Here is an 18966-nt window from a genome sequence, read left to right as displayed (position 1 = left end):
TTGCAGGAGCAGTTGGCCAAAATGTGAGTTGTGATACTTTGTATAAGAACCAAGGGTAAAGCTTCACTATGAAGCTTCACTATGAATATTCATATTCACTATGAATATTTTTTAATATCTTGCTAAAATATATCCTCCTAGTAAACTGGTTTCGAGTGCAGTTGGTTCCTGCAAGGTGTGCTCTGCATCTGTAGCTCATTTTGTCTGCTCTGTCTGCTCTTACCTAAGAGCTGGAACAAAAAATTCTGTGTGTGTTCATATGGTTTTGGACTCCCAGTAAGCAGGGAGTGATCAGGTCAACAGCACAAAGGTGTGATTGACTGATTTGTATTCGACCCTGTCTGTTACTAAGCAGCAGATGTTAGGCCTTGTTTAGTCAACACTGGTTATTTGCGTATAAAATACTCATAGGTCCTATGGAAGTAAACCCTAAGGTTTGATTGATCTACCAGTAAAGGATGCTTATTTTACTTGTATAAGAGTATTTTTTAAATTTTGAAAATGCTTTTATTTTCGTGGGATTTGACATACATAAATTCAAGCTGCAGTTTGTGGAATTGGGTGATTAAAGAACATACTTTTTGGCTGTTTCAGCTCTTTTTGTTCTTTCTTTTATATCTAATTTCATTTTGAAATTCAGCATGTATTTGTAAAGATACCTTTTAAACCAAGATGTTTGTGACAATGTTCACAGGGGTTTTCGGATTGGGGAAGAGACAGAGATCTGACTCTGTTTTAGAAGGCTTGATTTATTACTTTATCATATATATTACATTAAAACTATACTAAAAGAATATAAGAAAAGGTTTCATGAGAAGGCTAGCTAAGAATAAAATAGCAAAGAATGATAACAAAGGTTTGTGGCTCTGCTCTCTGTCCGAGCCAGCTGGGCTGTGATTGGCCATTAATTACAAACAACTCTGAGACTAATCACAGATCTGCCTGTTGCATTCCACAGCAGCAGATAACCATTGTTTACATTTTGTTCTTGAGGCCTCTCAGCTTCTCAGGAGGAAAAATCCTAAGGAAAGGACTTTTCATAAAAGATGTCTGCAAAAGATGTTCATGTTTGAAAACTATTGAGTTGTCTGATATGTAGCTGCCCTAAATGTAAATGATTCACTTGGAAATTACGTGGCTTGGTTAGTTAAAATTATTCACATGTGTGCAGATGAGCTGTAAAGCAGAATTACTTGAACTGCTTTCCACAAGGCACATAGCTGGTGTTTCTTTACTAAACTTGTGCTTATTTTCGGTTATTATAGATAATATAATTCAACTCACTTTCTCTCACATCAAGTGTTTAGGAGACCTGTTTTCTACCAGTGACTGACAGTCTGCAGGGTATTTTTAGAGTGAGCCTACAAAACAAGGGGATTACTGCCTTATATCTCTGCTCTTAAACCTCTTAGCATATTGTTTAGGACCATAGTCGGAGTTTGCAGTTGCTGTGGTGTCTGATGAATTGGGACATTTGCTTTATAATAGTTATTGATGGAGAAAATGAGGCTTGCTTTCTTTTATTTGCTGAATTTCACAGGTTTGTGAGAGGCAAATTATTTATCTTACACCTACTAGAAAGGGCATTGCATATCCTTAGGAATAACTTCTGCCTTGCAATGATCAAACTTGTATTTTTGTGACAGTTTAAGAGTCTGAATGTTTATTTTGGTGATACTTCTGTAACATAACATTGTGGAATACTGACGTCTGTGTTAATTGCTGCAGTCTGGAGATATTTATGTTTGAAAAGTGTATTTTACAAAATCCTGAGCTTTAGGACATAGCCTCTGGTAGTTGAATGTTTTAGCCACATAATTGTTAACAGTGTGTTGGAGTACTGTTCATTATTTCATTTCCTGATATTTCATAAGCTGTTTGCAATTTTTGTTCAAGTCTGGCTTTTGCCAGTAAAATGTTGCTGTCATAACATTGTTTTTCCCCATTCTTCCACCCTCATCTGTGGTGCAGATAGAATTGTCGAGTGCTCTGGAAAGAATTGTGGTGTGCTCACACGATACCTTAGCTCAGGTGTAAGACAGCAAGAGATCTGATGGATTTGAGGATGTCTTGTACTTCACATCATATGATAACAATGCATCACAATTTCAAAGAATGCTGTCAGAGACATTATTGTCACAGCTCTGATCTCTGGGGTCTTACATAAAGAGTTTAAGGTTGCCATTTCTGTTCTATTTTCAAAGTAACATCTGAATAGTACTTTCACTGCTGAAAGGCAAGTTTTCTACAGTTTCAGTAGACTTTTAGTTACGTAGCCAATAATTTATCTTCAGCAAGGAAAATCCCCTAATTTGAACTCTAAATAATAATAATAATAACAACAACAAAATGTGTTTGCTGGCTGAACAAATGAATAAATGCTTAACTTTTATGCATATTTGAATAGGATGCTTACTTGTAGTATTGTATGATGAGATGTTAATTGGGTAATGAAAGGGTGCATGGGTTGGAAAGCCGTGTGGTGAGTAATGTGGTTAGTCAGCCTGTATTGCGAAACAGGGCTGTTAACGTTTTAGTGAGCATGCTCATACGGTTACTTGCCTTCATTTGCTTCAGTGTGACAGTGCTGGATTTAATTAGATTTTATGGGGTCTAAACTTACAAAAAGGCTCAAAGTTCTGCATTCAGAATCTGACACATGGGGTGACCTTTTCTTCCTTAGAAGATAAGGGTACTCTGTGTGCTTGTGCTGGTGAATAATTGCAGAGAAGCTGTTGCAGGGCAATTGCAGCAAGTTTTGGCTAACCTTTACAGTAGGCTTGGAGAGATAGGACATTACATGTTTTTGTACTGTGTAAGTGGGAGAGGAGGGGAGAGCGTTTGCTTAGCAGCAATGCTTAATAAGGATTTTTCAGAGAAGTAAAGCTCCATCCTAGCAGCTTCATAATAGACAGGGACAGAATATTTACCTTGGCAGCTCTCAGCTTGCTTTCCTAGCTTGCCTCTTTTTTATAAATGCCTCTTTTTTATAAATTGTCATCTTAAATTTAGGGACTCAATTTTTACATTAGAGAGCAGAAGAGATCTAAATGTTTTAAACTGCTTCTACTTGTGTTTGTACTGCAGGTAAGCCTGCCAAACCCAAACATCATCCTAAGAGAATGACTTGAAACAAGCATATTTCCTCAGTGATGTCCTCGTGTCCTGGTTATAGCCAAGATTTACAATAATGTTCAAGTGTCGGCAGTGAACTGTATTTTATTGGAAAAAGCAATATGAAATACTCTCCTGGAATATGGAAGTGGGCTGTTCACATTTCCTGGTGCTTTTCATAGTACGATTGAGGTTTTCATAATGCTCAAAAGATAGCTATTAAACATTAGTCTGTGGACAAGTTGTGACCAAGTTGTACTTGCACAAGAACTCGGAGCCACTGAGCTTTCTAAGGATACAGATCTTCACAGCCATGTGGAGGAATGTCTCTGGAGTGTTTTCCTAGTAAGTAGGTTAGGTAAACACATTTTTTTTCAACAAGATTAAGATTATTTGCATTTCTTAGGTGTGAAATATCAGGTAACTTTGGCAGGAAGAATGCATCCTGATTCAGGAAGCTTTGATGTCAAAAAATGCGAGAAAAACATATTAGAAATGGATGAGTTTTTTGCTCTGGGTTTCAGACTCTTTGGCTTGGCCCTTCAGCAGTATTAGGTGTATTTCACTGGGGGAGAGCACATGAGGGAGCAGATGGTTTGTGCAGCTGCTTAGCCCTCACCTGTGTGTGGCCAGCAGGCAGTACTGGTATGAATGAGACCTTTTTTTTTTCTTTTAAATTACTTAACCTGATAGTATCAAGTTAATTGAATTTGTTTTATATGGAGGCTTGTAAACTTTAGAATGATCCCTATAACACATGTTCCTTAAAACTGTATTTCCCTGCTGTCTGAAGTGCACGCCTCTAGGCATTTTGTCCCTGTGTCAGTACTACACCTGGTGGTTCACGCTCCTGGGAGGACTTTGCCCTACAGATGAGGAGGATGGCACCCGGAGTGGGAGGGTGGGTGTGGGGCAGGGGGTGTTCCCTCCTGCCCCCGGATACTCTGCATTTGTTGCAGCCTGCAGAGAGTACTTTGCCCTTGTGTGACCCATGACTTTCTTTTTTTTTCTAAATTAGTAAATAGGAAACACTATTAAGTTCTGAAAGAAAACGGATGGTAATCCCAAACCTGCCAAATGGTTTTTAAAAGCTGACTGAAGACTTAATACCCATTTTTATCCTTTTTCATTGCAAACAGAAAAGATAATAGATAATTGAATGCAGATTAAATAACCTTTGTGAAGGCTAGAGTTCATAAGAAAGATAAAAAATGTTTGTGCTGTTTTTTTGTCTTGAGTTGAAACTCTAAGTGGTTGCTTAGTGTGAAGTATGTAGTACACCCTAACTTACAATCTAACCAGTTGAATTTGTGCATGCAATTTGGGTCCCCAGGTATCCATATTGTCCTTCTGCCCTGCAGATTCTCTAGTTTGGATTACTCAGTGGCAACAACTGCTCTGCAAGAAGCAGCTCTCCACAGTACAAATGAATTGCTTATCTAAAGATATGGCTACGTGGGTAAACTCTTGCAAAGCTAAGCTCCAAATTTGCATCATCAGCAGCTTCCTCCTGATCTAACTCCAGTTAATTTGAAAGCTTACCCATCTCCCACTGAAGGGTAAATTGCTGGCTTGTGCTCACTGAAGGGTAAAAGTGAACACAATTGTACAGCAGAGCAGCTAACAAGACATGAATTAACATGCTGGTTTATCTTGCAGTAATTTGTTCTGCAGCCATACCCTGATGATGCACAAGGCAGTGGAGTGCTTCAACATGCACTTTTATCCATGACAGTGTTGTTTCTGTCTCTGTTGTTTCTGACAGCTCTGCCCTGAGTTGTCAGTGGACTGATAGAGGTGTAAATGGTAGTTTTTCTGTTGGTCAGAAGAATAACAATGTTCCAGCTCTCCTTAAATTGCCTTTGGAGCTCTGTTTCCAAAATACATAAATTTGCATAAAAATAAATGGTAACATAAATTTAAAAACTCATTTGTTGTTTTGATACCTTTTCTAGGTAGGTGCTTTGAGAAATGGTCTAATGTCTAGCCTCATGTTGAAATCTCTTGAATTAGAAAAGTGGTAGAGATATTCATGTCGTGTAGGTGGTTTTGTTTTGCTTTGTTGGGGTTTCTTTTGCCTTTTTTTTACCTCCAGTGGGAATGACCATTTAGATACTCATCTGTCTGCAGTAAGATAACCTTGAAATCTATCAGGACCCAATGTGGCTATTTCCTTATTTCTCCATAAGGCTCAGGACTTTGAGCGTTTGTTTACAGTTTGTCTCTGATGTAATGTTGTGTTTTGTGATTTAATTAGATTTTGAGTTCCCTATATTGACTTTTCCCTAGGTTTTCTGAGTTCCAGACAAAATTAGTAAAAATTTCAGCACCTAATTGGTGCTGTGCTTTTCTTCTGAATCCTCAAATATGTAGCCTGTGTGAATTGTTCTATTTAACACTATCCCATCAGGTGACAACTCTAGTTATGTTGTCTTGACATCCATGTTACCAGCAAATTAGGTATTTATAGGACATACTGTTTTGCAGCCTACTTGTAAGGCTGATATTTCAGAAAATGAAAGTGTGGCCATTAGAGAGAGCTTGCTGGTTGCCTGACAATAAATTAATTTTGCTGTTTGTCAGCATTTCTATCAGATAGAATAAGCTATTTTTAAACTGTTTGTTGCCAACATGACCTCAAAATCAGAACATGTAGGAAAATGGGTTTGGTTTTTGGTGAAAAGGAAATACTTTGGGCAAAGTGCCACTTCAGTTTCTCATACAAAATGTAGTTGAGGAACTCTTATTCTTATCCTCCCCTGGGGATTGAGATTCCTGGTCAGAATAAATGTCAGATAAGGCGCCAGTCTCTTGGGCACCAGTAACGCCCGGGAGGGAGAAGTCCAACAGAATGCTCTCATAAGCAAATGTTATGATAAGGCAGTCAGACTGCGGTTTTCCACAAGTGGCACAGTGCTTGTGTGCTGTCCTCAGTCCTTGCTCTGCTATTTGCTCAAGTTTTTGAGATTCAGAGTTACCTTGAGATCTTCAAAGCTGACACGAGCCTTATTGCATCTAATTGTGTCTCCTTAAAAGTGTGTTGTCCCTTTTGGCAGAGCGGAGTATCTGTGTCCATTTGTCCCTCGCTGGAGTGCAGGGTCTGGCAGCTGGGCTGTAAGCCATGTGCTGACCAGATATCTGCACTTTACACTGAAGCAGCTGGAGCAGTGGCTTTGCTCTGGCACTGCCAGTCTGCAGCAGGGACAAGAGTGGGTGCCTGTCCCTATGAGCTGAGATGCCATGCAGAGATTTGCTGCAGTATGTTTCACCTGCCCAAGGTGGCTGAATGGCATCCCTTGAAATTCTGATTCCTTCAGACAGATGCACAGAGTCCTCCATCTGCAGTTTGTAGGACAAAATACATAATTAATATTGCTGTGATGCCTCTCTAAGCCTTGATGGAGAATAGAAGCTTTGCAGCTCCTCTGAATACTTTGAGAATTGCCTTTGCACATTCAGAGATTTTGAAATGGCTTATAGCTTGTAAAATAAACAATCTTTATAGAAGTGTGTTATGATTTAGCCCGAGATGGCAACTAAGCCCCATTCAGCTGCTTGCTCTCTCTTCCCAGTGGGATAGGCAAGGGAGTCAGAAGAGCAAAAGTGAAAACTTCATGGGTTGAGATAAGGATAGATAAATGCCACACAGGCAAGCAAAGCTAGAAATTATTTTAATGCTTCCCATGGGCAGGCAGGTGTTTGGCCACTGCCAGGAGAGCAGGACTCTATCACACACAGCAGTTACTTGGGAGGACACTGTTACTCTGAATGTTACCCTTTTCCTTTTGTCCTTCCTTCTGTCTTCCCTCCCCTCGGTTTTACTCGCTGGGTGTGATGCCATATGCTGTGGGACATGCCTGTGGTCAGCTGGGATCATTCTCCCAGCTGTATCCCCCTCACAACTTTTTGTGCCCTGCAGCCAGCTCAATGGTAGGGTGGGGTGAGAAGCAGAAAAGACCTTGATTTAGTGTAAACACTCCTTAGCAACAACTAAACCGATGTGTTATCAACATTTTTCTCAGCCTAAATCCAAAACACAGCACTGTATCAGCTACTGGGAAGAAAATTAACTCTGTCCCAGCTGAAAGCAGAAGACAGTTGCTTCAGCTTACTGAGTGATAACAGTGATAAGAAATGTGCATGGTTTTTATTTTGCACATAGGTTCTAATCTCTGAATCCACTCAAATATTTTATGTTCCTAGATATGACAAGCATTTTGTAGCTATGAAGGAATGAAGTTAACAGTTTTTTATAAGCAGATAATTGTGACTGAGAATCCTTCAGCAATTTCCCATCCCTGCGCAACTGCTTGCTAGACCTCCTGGCTGTTCAGGTACCTACTAGGGACAGTTGCCTATAGCCTTCAGCAGACATCCCAACCCTTCACTTAATTTGCATTTGGATTTGGGCTGCTTGGAGAGTCTCACCTTGTTGCTTTCAAATGCTCATCAGGTAACTTTGAGCACAGTGTTTGCTGTAAAAGTGGTCTTTGGTGTGGCTGTTTTCTGGTGTACTGCAGGAATTATCCCCTAAGCTGAAAGGACTCAGAATGCTGCAAGACCCAGGAGTGTTGGAATTCAGGTGCCACTGAACTTGTGCATGTGACTGTTATGCTTATTTGGACTTAAACAATTAACATCACCTCACTTAAATCACCCAGTCCTAGTGATACAGTGATGTTTTCTTTATCCTTGGGTATATCTTTGAATTATTACTTATCTTACAATAGTTCTTTTAATAGATGATGGAAAGATGTAAGATTCTAGAGAAATCAGCCAGTATCATGCCATGAAGATACAGTGGGAATTGACTTCTTTAATTATCTGCTGGTTGAGGAAGAAAGTAACAATTGCTGAAGGAAGTTTTAGGGAGCCACTAAGAAAACACACACCTTTTTGTTATTTGGCATGGCTAAAGTGTGCCATGTTTTGTGAGATACAAAACAATTTAGTATGTGTAATTAGTGATGGGCAGTGATTTTCTATAGTGCTTTTAATTTCTGACTCTTGTTCAGCTTTGAAATAGTTGTATTTTGACTTTAAACTTCTTAAATGTCAGATACCACAAACAGGAATGTGTTGATTTTTCTCACCTATATAATACAGTTTTCAGTGGAAGATACTAGTTCTTTTCAAGGTTTAAAGTGGTGTTCCAACTGCTTTTAAGGCAGCTTTTGTTCAAAGGCCAGCCATTGACACCTGTAATTATCTCTATTCTGTAGTTTATTCAGTCTAATGGGAAATAAGTGTATGTAATCTGATTAGATTTTGCTGCCTTGCATTCTGCAACATCTTTTTTTTTTTTCAATCAAAATGAGATGTCGTGATTGTGAGAGGGCTTCTTTTTCAGGAATGATGACCAGGTCTCAAGAAGCCTTTCAATATGTCTTCAGTATTCCCCACTTTGTATCCCATATGATTTTACTTCTTTACATGAATAATGGGTTTTTTTATTAGCATTAATTTTGCTGATAGGTTTTTGACTTACTGTAGTTTGAATATAGTAAAGGTGAGCAAGTCTAAAGCATAGATTGGATTGTATATAGAAATTGATACACGAAGGCACAGTGTATACAACATTCTGAATTCTAGACTTCAGAAGTATATTTGCAGCACTGTCTTCCCCTTTTGAAGAAGTGCATTTCTAATTTAACCACAAGAATTCTACCAGACTAAGCAAGGGCTGGACTGTTCCCCTCAGTAAAAGCTTGAACCTATCTCTTGTACTTAATGAACACCACAAGCACCTTATTTTAGGAATAGTTTTTGAGCTATGAATCCTTGCCTTGCATGAGTGCCATGGAAGCTTTTGCTGTTGGTGTTCTGCTTGGTTGCTTTAGGTAGGTGTTTAAATTTGGGGAGTCAGGATTTCATGTTCATCACTCTTCAGAGCTTCTCTGTCAGCTATTTTATGTAACTGTGTGCTCCCACTAATACTTATTCCTGGATGTAATGCTTCAGTTGCTGTGGAAAGATGTTAAACAAGTAATGTGGATTTGTGTTTTCCATTTTGAAGTGAATACCCATCTTTCTCTGAATCTGTGTCCAAAATATTTTCCTCTCACAGGCCCTTTCATTCATCTTTGCAAAAGCTCAGGTTTTCCACAATGTCATTTGTCATGATAGTGGTTGACCCAAAGAGGCTAAATGTGTGTTTGGTGCTTATTTGCAGTATTCTTTTTTTCTTTTTCTAGGACGTGAAAATCTGAGAGATGAACAAACTACGGCAAAGCTTTAGGAGAAAGAAAGATGTCTATGTCCCAGAGGCCAGCAGGCCCCATCAGTGGCAGACTGACGAAGAAGGCGTTCGTACTGGCAAGTGTAGCTTTCCTGTTAAGGTGAGAGTTACTGCCCTTCTTCTGGATATCCATGAGGTGCTCTTGCCATGAATTGTTATTTGGGTTTTTTTTTGGCAAGCATAAACCAGAGACATGCTTCATTACACACTGACCTATTTTACAGTTGGCTCTCATTGCAAAGGATGTGGCTTTTTTCTTAAAACCAGATGGCTCATGTAACAAATGCCTTGGAAAACCAGTCCGAGATATCCTACATTATTATCTAGTTGAAATAAGTCATGTAGCTTGGTAGAGGAGTAATACAATATTTGTCATCATTTTTCTGGAAAATCACAAATGATAGACCTATTGGATTGCATTAAAAGGTACTCAATTCTCCCTGTTATAATTGTAGTTGTGATTACAGTTTGACTTGTAAGGCAAATGGTGGGCTGTGCTTAAAGAAATCCTTCCTCCCTATCAATAATTGAAAATATTTTTAAGTAACACCTGGGATTTCAACCAGTGCATGAGGTTAGAAACACCTGCTAACTCTGAGAATGCTATGATCTTGTGTGTGTATATTACTGACTACTAATGCTTACGAAACTGAAATTACCTTTTAAAATTCTGGTAACTCATTCCAGATTATCAGAGTATTATAAATAGATATTTTCTTTTTTGTGTCCAATTCTCCTTCCTCTTTATTTAAGAGACAATAATTTAATACTTTAGAATAGTATTTACTATTAATAAATACCAGAATAAAAATAAATACAAAATTTAGGGTGGCTTGTTGCACATGCTCCCCTTTCTTCCTCAGGTACACTAATAGTAGATCTGCAATATGTTGGAATCAGATGATGCTTGAGGAAAGCTAATGGGTTAAATGTCAGTGTACAAGGAGCACAGTCTATGGTTCTGACACCTATGGGCCTTCCATTAGGTTTTTCTCTGTATTATGCTTAAAGTCATTCTGTCTGATAGTTAAACATGTGATGTTGCTAGGTGGAATTCTTTAAACTGACTGTTGCATGTTTTTGTGAAGTTGTGGATTGGTAAGTATGAGGTAACTTTCACACGAGGTTAATGCCCTGCTTTACCCTACCAGAGTTGCTTTTGTCCTTTTACATCTACTCAAGTGTATACAACATTTCTAGTTCATGGCTGCTGGCGTATTTTTGTCTTGAGTTATTTTTCTGCTAAGAGGAAGGAACTGTAATTCAGTCCTGAACAGAGATGGTGTTTTGCCAAAGCTTTGAAAGTAATTGCTCTAGGAAAGCTCAAACTTAGATTAAGGTTTAACACTGTCTAGGAGAGACCAGAGCTGTTAAGTTTGAGGATGGTGATTTTTTCATAACTTAGGCATTACACAGGTTGAAAAGCAGAGTGCTCAATTTATAGGCATTTAGTTTTATTCAGACTTTTCAATCCTTTACTGAACACAAAGGATGTGAACCACTCCACACTGTTAAAAGACTGACTTTTTTTAAACTCTCAGTCAGGACTTGCACTTCTAATGACAAGTGCTTCCTGTATTTAAATGAACCATTCATCTATTCTGGGCACATGTACCCAAAGTCAAAAAAGGTTTTGGCCTATTCTGTGCTGAAAAGGCGTAGAAATGGATGAATCTTTGCATCCTTGTCATCAAAGTGGGACTTAGGTGGACTCCTTAGTCTGCTTTTGATTGGAAATCACTGAATTAATTTAATTTGTTCTTTGGGGAAAATGCTTTTAAGGTAAATGTAAGGGACATTCCTTGATTTGGTCAGAATGGTAGAGTATTAATATCTAAAGAACTTGCAATTAGGTGAAAACTTAAATTCAGAACAATTTAATATTGTGAGGTGCCTTGAAATGGACAAAGTGGAAATTTTTATAAGGCTTGAGATGCAGAGTGGGTGTTAACTGGTGTTGAATAGATAGAGACAGGAAGTATGCCATTGTGAGGGAACAAGATAAACCAGATGCAGAGTCATCGCTCTAGTGGGTGGTACTGTATTTTGCTCACAGAAAGAATAGAACTTTGTGCTATTGAAGGAGAGTATCCTGTTACGCCTGTCTTGGGTATTTTTTGGGAATTCATACATTCCAGGAAAAGTATGCAGTCTCCTATGTCCTTAAATATCTGATGGGGTGACTTTTCTTCCTGATGCTCCTCAGTGGAGCAGGACAAAGCGAGATATTTTGGGAAGAATGGTTAATGAATAGGAATGCATTCAAATGGGAAAGATGATGAATGTACCTGAGTTTTCTTTAAGTTTTGCAGTGGGAATTCCAAATTGGTCTGTTGTCTGTAGTGTAACTGCTGAACCACACCTGAATATGTTGGCAGAGCTGGGGAGGGGGTGCACAGGATTAGCCTGTTCTTACTTCTTATGATCTGCTTTGTCTGCTCTCTAAAAATCACCTGAAATTCTTTGGAGTTCAAAGCATAACTGAGTAGCAAGACCAGAATCTGGTCTTGTTTTCAGGGATGATGAAGACTTCATCTGTACTCAGTGAAGACCTGAGAATTCTTAATAAATGTTGCTGCAGGCTGTCTGTAGGATTTTCTGTTTGAAAGTAAAATTTATGAGAGTAGTGTGGTAGCAGTAAAGCTGTGGGCTTTGTTACCTCTGATGCCTGCTATTTGATATAGGTAAGATGCTAATATACTTTTTTTTTTGAGATAGACAGGAGACTAGTGCAAACACGTAAGGGAACATTTGTTCTTGGTTTCTCTTGTAAAAAAAAAAAAAAAGATCTCTTAAATTGGTTTGGTTTTTAACTTCTTGCCTTTGGGCATTTATATTTTGCCCAGAGCTTGGGTCTTTGTAGAGTGCTACCACAGATTTATCCTTTTTTAGACATTACAGAGCATTTGAAGCGCTTTGAAAGTCATGTTGCAAATAGGATTTCATCCTGCCTTCAGGCTTCACTCTGTTAGTGTTGGACAGGGGCTCCAGTAGCTGCTTATTTCTTGTGCTTGGAGGATGCTGTCCTGCAAACAGATTTAATGTTACTGAAAGGTTTTCTATGTTGGCGTGTTTCTTGAAGCTCTTCCTGCACTATGTCCACAGATGATACTTATTGTTAAAGTCATTAAGTGTTCTGTTGGATTTTGAGCAAATCTGATACATCTATGGATCATCTTCCCTTTTGAGAGAGAAGATGCTCTGTGGAAAGTACAGGCAAAATTCCTGTTACATTCCTTTATGTCGCTTTAAAATTCAGGGGAGTAGATTTGATCCACAGTTGCTTCTCCCCTGTGCTGTGCTCATAAATTTGGAGGTGGTAATAATCATGAATGAATACTGTTCCTTTTAGTCAGTAGCATTCCTTTTTGTTAATAGTCTGTGTTTTTCTGCTTGTTGGTGGGGCTGTGTTACAGGTAGCCAGGTATTGATCATATTTTCTCAGTGTGTGTAGATGTAATTACAGATAGTTCTTCTCTGTGTTGGAAATCTAACCACACCTGAGGTGGTAACCTGATGCTCAAAGATAGGGCTGTGCAATGGCTGCTGGCTTTCCTGTAGTGTTCTGTGTAAACTGCTTTGAATCCGCTAAAGTTAAATAGAAAGCAGGGCCAAGGAGAGACAGGTCCTGTCTGTCTGCAGAGGTATGGAAAGGATGTTAAACTTGTATTTAGGAAAGTGACTTGCAGACTTTTGGTATTCCATTGGGAACTTGAATGGTGTTGCTCTCCTAACTTTGGTGTTGTGGAGACATAATACCTTGCAGCTTTTATAGATGTTCAACAAGAGTTGCCCCATTGTTAAATGTGGCACTGGTACATCTGTTGCAGTCTGTGCATAAGTCTGTTTTCAGGGACAAAATCTTTTCCACTGTCCTAAGAAACTAAAAGGTAAATACTGTGTTTCAATAGTGAATCCTTCCTCTGAGACAAAAACGGTACTAGATACATGTAGTACATAGGGTTGTTAGATGAAGAGGTTGTATTTAAAAGTATTTAGAAGTTGAATGTTCTAACAGACATTACAGCTGTGCTTATCAGCACTATAATTTATTTATACACTATTTTATACATTAGAAGTGTAACAAATGAAGTTCATTGACATACACATTTTCAAACTTGCTTTCTTGCTCCAGACACTACCTCACTGAAAACATGCAGCTGTTCTGTGGTATAATGACTAAAGTATTTGACACTAGGGCTTCTTTTGTGTGAAAAGCCTTTTCGAGTGTCCCTCTGGGTAAGTGGTTTTCATTCATACAAATGCTCTTTGGAGTAACTGGTCTGTGAAATTTATATCAGAAAAATTAGGTCATTTCCTTTTACCTAAGAGAACTAAACAAACAAAACATTTGCAAATTCTTGGTGGTTCTGACCAAAAGGATGTGTAAAACAGAATATTAACAGCTGGCTACTACCTGGTGTTCTAGAAGATGCAATAGTTCTGTGTATCTTAGATTATTTAATTAGTTTTGTTCTGTCGTTTCTATGTTCTTGGTGGTCAGTCTCTTTTGACCTTAAGGCATCTAAGGCTGCTGTTTATATCACCTGCAGGTTTACTTGTGTTTTTTAATTCAACCTAGAAGGCTAAAGATGTCGATGAAAAAGCTGGTGTGGAAGAGTAACAAACCACATTTCTATCTCTGGCATCCAGGGTTTGCTGCTGAGTACCTGTTATCATTGGAGTTAGCCTTTGCACTGAATTTGATTTCTGTGTTAGTGTTGACAAATAACAATTGTATGGATGCAGTTGTACTTTCGTATATAAAAGAATTGACTTTCCAGAACAATTACTCTTGAACTGTTTCCTGTCTAACCCTTGCTTTTATGGGAGATGTTTGGAAGACGCTGCATTGTTTTGTGTTCAAGAAGAGGCAGAAGGATAGGGAACAGCTGGCACAAGCCCTGTGGAGTATCCTCACTGGGCCCTGTGAATGTCCTTCTCACCCCTGGGGTCCCTGTGTTTAGGTTGTTGGGCCATACGTGGCACTGCTGAAACCGCCGTCAGTAGGAGCTAGGCCATTTCAGTCACTTGGTTTTGTGTTCTCACAGCCCTTGTGGCTGCCCAGGTGTCCTGTTTGGTTTTGGAATTTGCATATTGAGCTTTATTGCTTCATGGCAAATTTATAAATCTCATATTAAAAATTACTTCTTATATTTAATAAGTTTATAAAGACAGCTTGCATTCTGTTTCTTCAGGTCAGAAAGACTGGTACCAGCACAGGTGACTGTGGCTTTTGTTTTATGTCTTAAATGTATTTCCAGTTTGAAATAATAGCTGTGAAAGAATTTACCAGCGTGATGCTGAAGTGCCTTTAAGTTAAGCATGTGAAAGCCTGAGGTACTTGAATAGTCTTTGGAAACTATGTTAAGTATTTTTAAGAAGTCAGTGTGACAAAGCTGCTGATTTCTGAAATGTTGTGCAGCCTTACACATTAACCACTAGAAACCTCTATCTATGAAGGCATGACCTGATGTTAGCAGTGAGCACTAATCACTCCTATTGAATGCTACCCCTCAGCAAGCAATGGTGCACTTAAAAAATCCTGCAGCATTTAACATCACAGGAAAAAGGCTGGAAGTCAGCTAATTATAAAAGATGGTGATTATAGTGGAAGGTGTGACGCTTACTCCCAATATTTTCCTATGCATTTCTGTCATGGCTAAAAGGAATGCAAGGTGGTCCCTAATTTTTACACTTTTTACCCTAGTGTCCAACCCTTAGTTTTGTTTGAATGGCCTTGCAAACAAAAAGTTTTAAATGAAGCCTCTTGCTGAGTTTTAAAAACCTCCTGTCTTTGGCAAAGATGAAATTCTTAAATAGTTTTATAAACTTCAGTTTGTTTTAAAGATAGGACAATTAAAATTGTTTGGATTGCCTTGCAGAAATATTTATTTTAAATGTTATTTAGGTGTTGGAAGTCAAAAAGTTCTCATGGAGTTATACTTTTTTATTCTGTTTTTTAAAATTAGGAGATCCCCAGTGTTGTACATGGAAACTGAATTTTTTGCAGGAGTTGTAGAAAAGATACGGTGGACACCTGTGCAGTGTGTGTATAACACTTCATGCTATCAACAGTTGATTTTCCTTTATATTTTCTTTTTTTTTAAAGAAAGTTTTAAATGGTTGTCTGTTCCTGGAAAAATAGGAATTGCACATCAGAGCATAGAGTTGAAAACCAAAATCTGACAGTACATATGTGAAGCTGTGAGGGACTAGGAGAAAATGTGTGTTTAGCTGCATCAAGGGAAATTTAGGATATGCATTTGCAATAACAACTCAGCAAAATAATATCCCTTTCTAAAGTGAGACATGCAAACTACAGGGTAGAAGGTCCAGCCTTGTGATCTCCAGTTACAGAAATGTCATAATACTTCAAGGCTGACTTCTCTGATGTAGATGTGGAAGTAGATCCTGCCCTCAAGCAAGTGCTGTCCTACATAACCTTCTGAGTTCCCTCTCTGCCTCATTTTAGGGATTTATAAGAAAATGAAGAATATAGCATTTGTATATCCTGCATTAAGCTTCTTTATTGCATCTTCAATATTCCTGACTCAGTGTTTTTTCTGTTGGCAATGATAAACATCATGTGAGAACCAGTACATGAAATGCTCAGTGTGGCTCTTAGGTGGGTGTGATGTAAAAAATAGAGAGAACTACTGGTATAGGTACTGCTTTAGATTCTTTTGATCCTCATTATTCAGAGACATTTAGCAGTCATAGCTGCTACAGTTCCCTGTTTTGGGGAGTTTAACAGGTTGGTGAGACATTTTGATTTCTGGCGATGTGTGTAGCATCCTAACTAACCTATTGCTTTGACTAAGCAAAATTAAACTTTGTTGATGCTTAATCATAGAGTTTCTGTTTGTGCTTCTACAGCTTTGTCTGAGCAAACATTTTTTTCAAACCAATAAATTTAGAAAGCAGGAGCATGGGTGTGAGAGGAGAGAAATAAAATATTGAACATTGGAATGTAAATCTTAGAAGTCAGAGGAAAAGTAGCTCAGCTTTAAGACGTATCCAGGATTTCTGGATTTAAGCTTATGTCTGCTTGCAAGACAGCATTTCATTCTGAAACTTTGGTGCTCAGGCTTTAGTTCTTGAGCAATGCCAATTCTAGAAGCATATCTGCACATGCAGATGTCAAGTAGTCAGTCTTACTGTTGCAAATAGTACACCAGAACTTTCACAGAGGAAGAAAGAGGAATGTCGTTGCCTCTAGGAAAAATACCAAGAAATGCTGGTGTGCTTCTCTTCATGGCAGCTCGTTTCCTAGCACAGGACACCTTGGCCAAGACTTCAAGTAAGCTCATTTCCTGTGTCCATCTAGTTTCAAATGTAATCCAAAGAACCTAATCTGTTACTGCAAATAAAACAGTGCATGTGAACATCTGCTGATACAGAGGAAACTTCAAGTATTTGTGTAGCTGAGTCTGTTTCAAATAGAAACTGTAAAAGCATATTACCAGACTTGAGCAAACAGAATTGGCTTGAGTTGTCCAGGTTGAAGGAGCTCTGGTGAAGGATCTTTTTGCAAGCTGTTAGTGTTGAACTTTGAAATTTTGAGAACTGAGTCAGCCAGTATTCGAGAGAAATGAAAACAAAGAAGATCAGGGCAGTATTGCTTGTACTAGGACACAGATGGTGTTTTATTTCTGACCTGGTGTATCAGCCCTTGATGTTTTAGTAGGAGCAATTTCAATAGCATGTATTGTGAGAAGACAGTAGGAAAACTTCACCAGAAATACTTGAGTGGTTGGTTTTTAGATGAAGTTGGAAAAAGTTTAAAATGTTGAAAAATAATACATTTTCTCAAGCAGTTTTCAAATTCTAAGCATACTTTGCTGTGTGCCAGTTTAAGTTGTTTCTGTGTCAATTGCTTTATGTTTGGTTTGAGATTGGTACCAAACAGCAGCGAAAGAGAACATGAAAATCAATGATGAAGAGGGAAATTTTTTTTGTTTCTGTTTATCTGCTGTACCATAATCTCATCTTCTTATTGCTAAAAATGTTAATATAAGCAGTGCTTCTATTTAATAATGTTTGCATTAAGGACTTTTCCTCAACAGCCTCTGAAAGTATTTTATTTGGATTAGAGCTTTTATGTTCTGTTACTCTGTATGTGGGCTCTGCCCACATGGATTTTAGCTTTCTGTAAAAGCACTGGTGGGTAATTTCTGGTATAACGATTAAATCTCTTACAGAACAACTTATGTCCAAGAACTGCTGATGTCATGACTATCATTCACTGGTTGCTATGGAAATTAAGTAGGAGTACATTCAATATTAATACTGCATTCCTGCTATGTGCATTTTCCTGATGGAAAAGTACTCACTTTCTCCAGGAATGCTACAATCCCTGTCACAAGAAATGCTCTTTGCAAATATGTCAGAGGTACTCCTTTCCTTACTGTTTTCAAAGTCATCATCCACCACAGAATGGCTTGGGCAGTTCTGTGGGTTTCTGTGTACCAGCACTTACGTTTCCCAGTCCTTGAGTGTGTTTGTGATAATGTGCTGGCATAGATTTGCATGAGATTTTACTTATATAGGACAGTTGCTGCCCAGGCACTTCAACAGTTTTGTCTCCTTTAGTTTGAAAGGGAAGTTCCTTTCAAAGATCCTGAAAGGTTGTGTACAGAAGTGTGGGATTTGTGTATCTGCTTTAAAGTGGTTTCCATGTAATCCTTTTCTAGTGATGTAACAACAGAGTTTAACAATAGTTTCTTTTTCTGATAGTCCTGAATTCTGGTATTTAACTTTCATTTCTGGCTCTAACTAGTAGCTGCATTTCCTTTATTAAATTTTGAAATGTCACTCATAAAATGCTGCTGCATTAGTAAGTTCAGCTAATAATTCAAATTTAAGGCTAAGTTGAGATAGATTTACAATTTAGCACTTCTGTTTAAAATAGAAACTTTAGAAGAGGTTTCAGTTTTGACAATCTCTTGCCAATCTTCTTGAGGAAATATTTTTGTCTTCAATTACAGTCCATTAAAAACCAGATAAATATTGCAGCACTGGTAAAATACAGCAGCTGTGTATATCTACTCTTAGACTGATGAAAGAAGCTTGAAGACTTGGAAGGAGACCTGCTGCTTAAGGGGCATTTGGCTATGAAGAGGACCACAGTGTTCTGGTTATAGAATTAAAATTTATTTTTAGAGGAAAGAAAAGTATATTGGCACGTGTAAGCAATTAACACGCCACCACTCCATCCCAGAAAATTTAGAAACCAAAGCAAGAAGAATTTTGAAATTGCTGTAAGATGTTCAGCACCAGTGCTAATGATGAGCTTTTGGCTTCTGCAGAACTGGCTTCTGCAACGGCAAGAACAAGTTTTTTTTTTCTTTGTATGAAGAGCTAGAAGTGTAACATGTAAATGCAAACAAAGTACCTTTTGTCCTTTATATCATAAAGAAGTATTGTGTGAGAGTGCAATTTATTTTAAAATTCAGAATTGATTGATTCTCAATGAGGTCTGTGGATTATACCCCTTTGGTGTGGATAGATGCACTTGATATGTGTAATAATGTCTCCATTCACAGGAGTGGAAGCAGTATTGAAAACTGCAGCTAAACTTGCTGTCTCCAGCAGCAGTGGCATGACTGATT

General features: G+C 38.3%; 1 protein-coding gene across 22 annotated transcripts in view; it reads left to right on the top strand.

Annotated features, from left to right (window-relative positions):
- The window catches only part of NUMB (NUMB endocytic adaptor protein), a 92173-nt gene that overhangs the window by 48298 nt on the left and 24909 nt on the right, over positions 1–18966 (top strand). For 21 of the 22 annotated variants that reach the window (XM_074542958.1, XM_074542953.1, XM_074542957.1 and 18 more), the window contains one exon: positions 9309–9452. In XM_074542958.1, coding sequence (XP_074399059.1) covers positions 9327–9452 — 126 coding nt within the window. In that variant the 5' untranslated portion in view covers positions 9309–9326. Of the gene's footprint in view, positions 1–4536; positions 4560–9308; positions 9453–18966 lie in introns of those variants that run through there. The other variant, XM_074542943.1, reaches the window with a different exon arrangement.

This window comes from Zonotrichia albicollis, chromosome 6 (assembly GCF_047830755.1).
Source record: "Zonotrichia albicollis isolate bZonAlb1 chromosome 6, bZonAlb1.hap1, whole genome shotgun sequence".
In the NCBI taxonomy this organism is placed as follows: domain Eukaryota; kingdom Metazoa; phylum Chordata; class Aves; order Passeriformes; family Passerellidae; genus Zonotrichia; species Zonotrichia albicollis.
The sequence above is the reverse complement of the archived record's forward strand: the minus strand, read 5'-3'. Positions and strand labels throughout refer to the sequence as shown.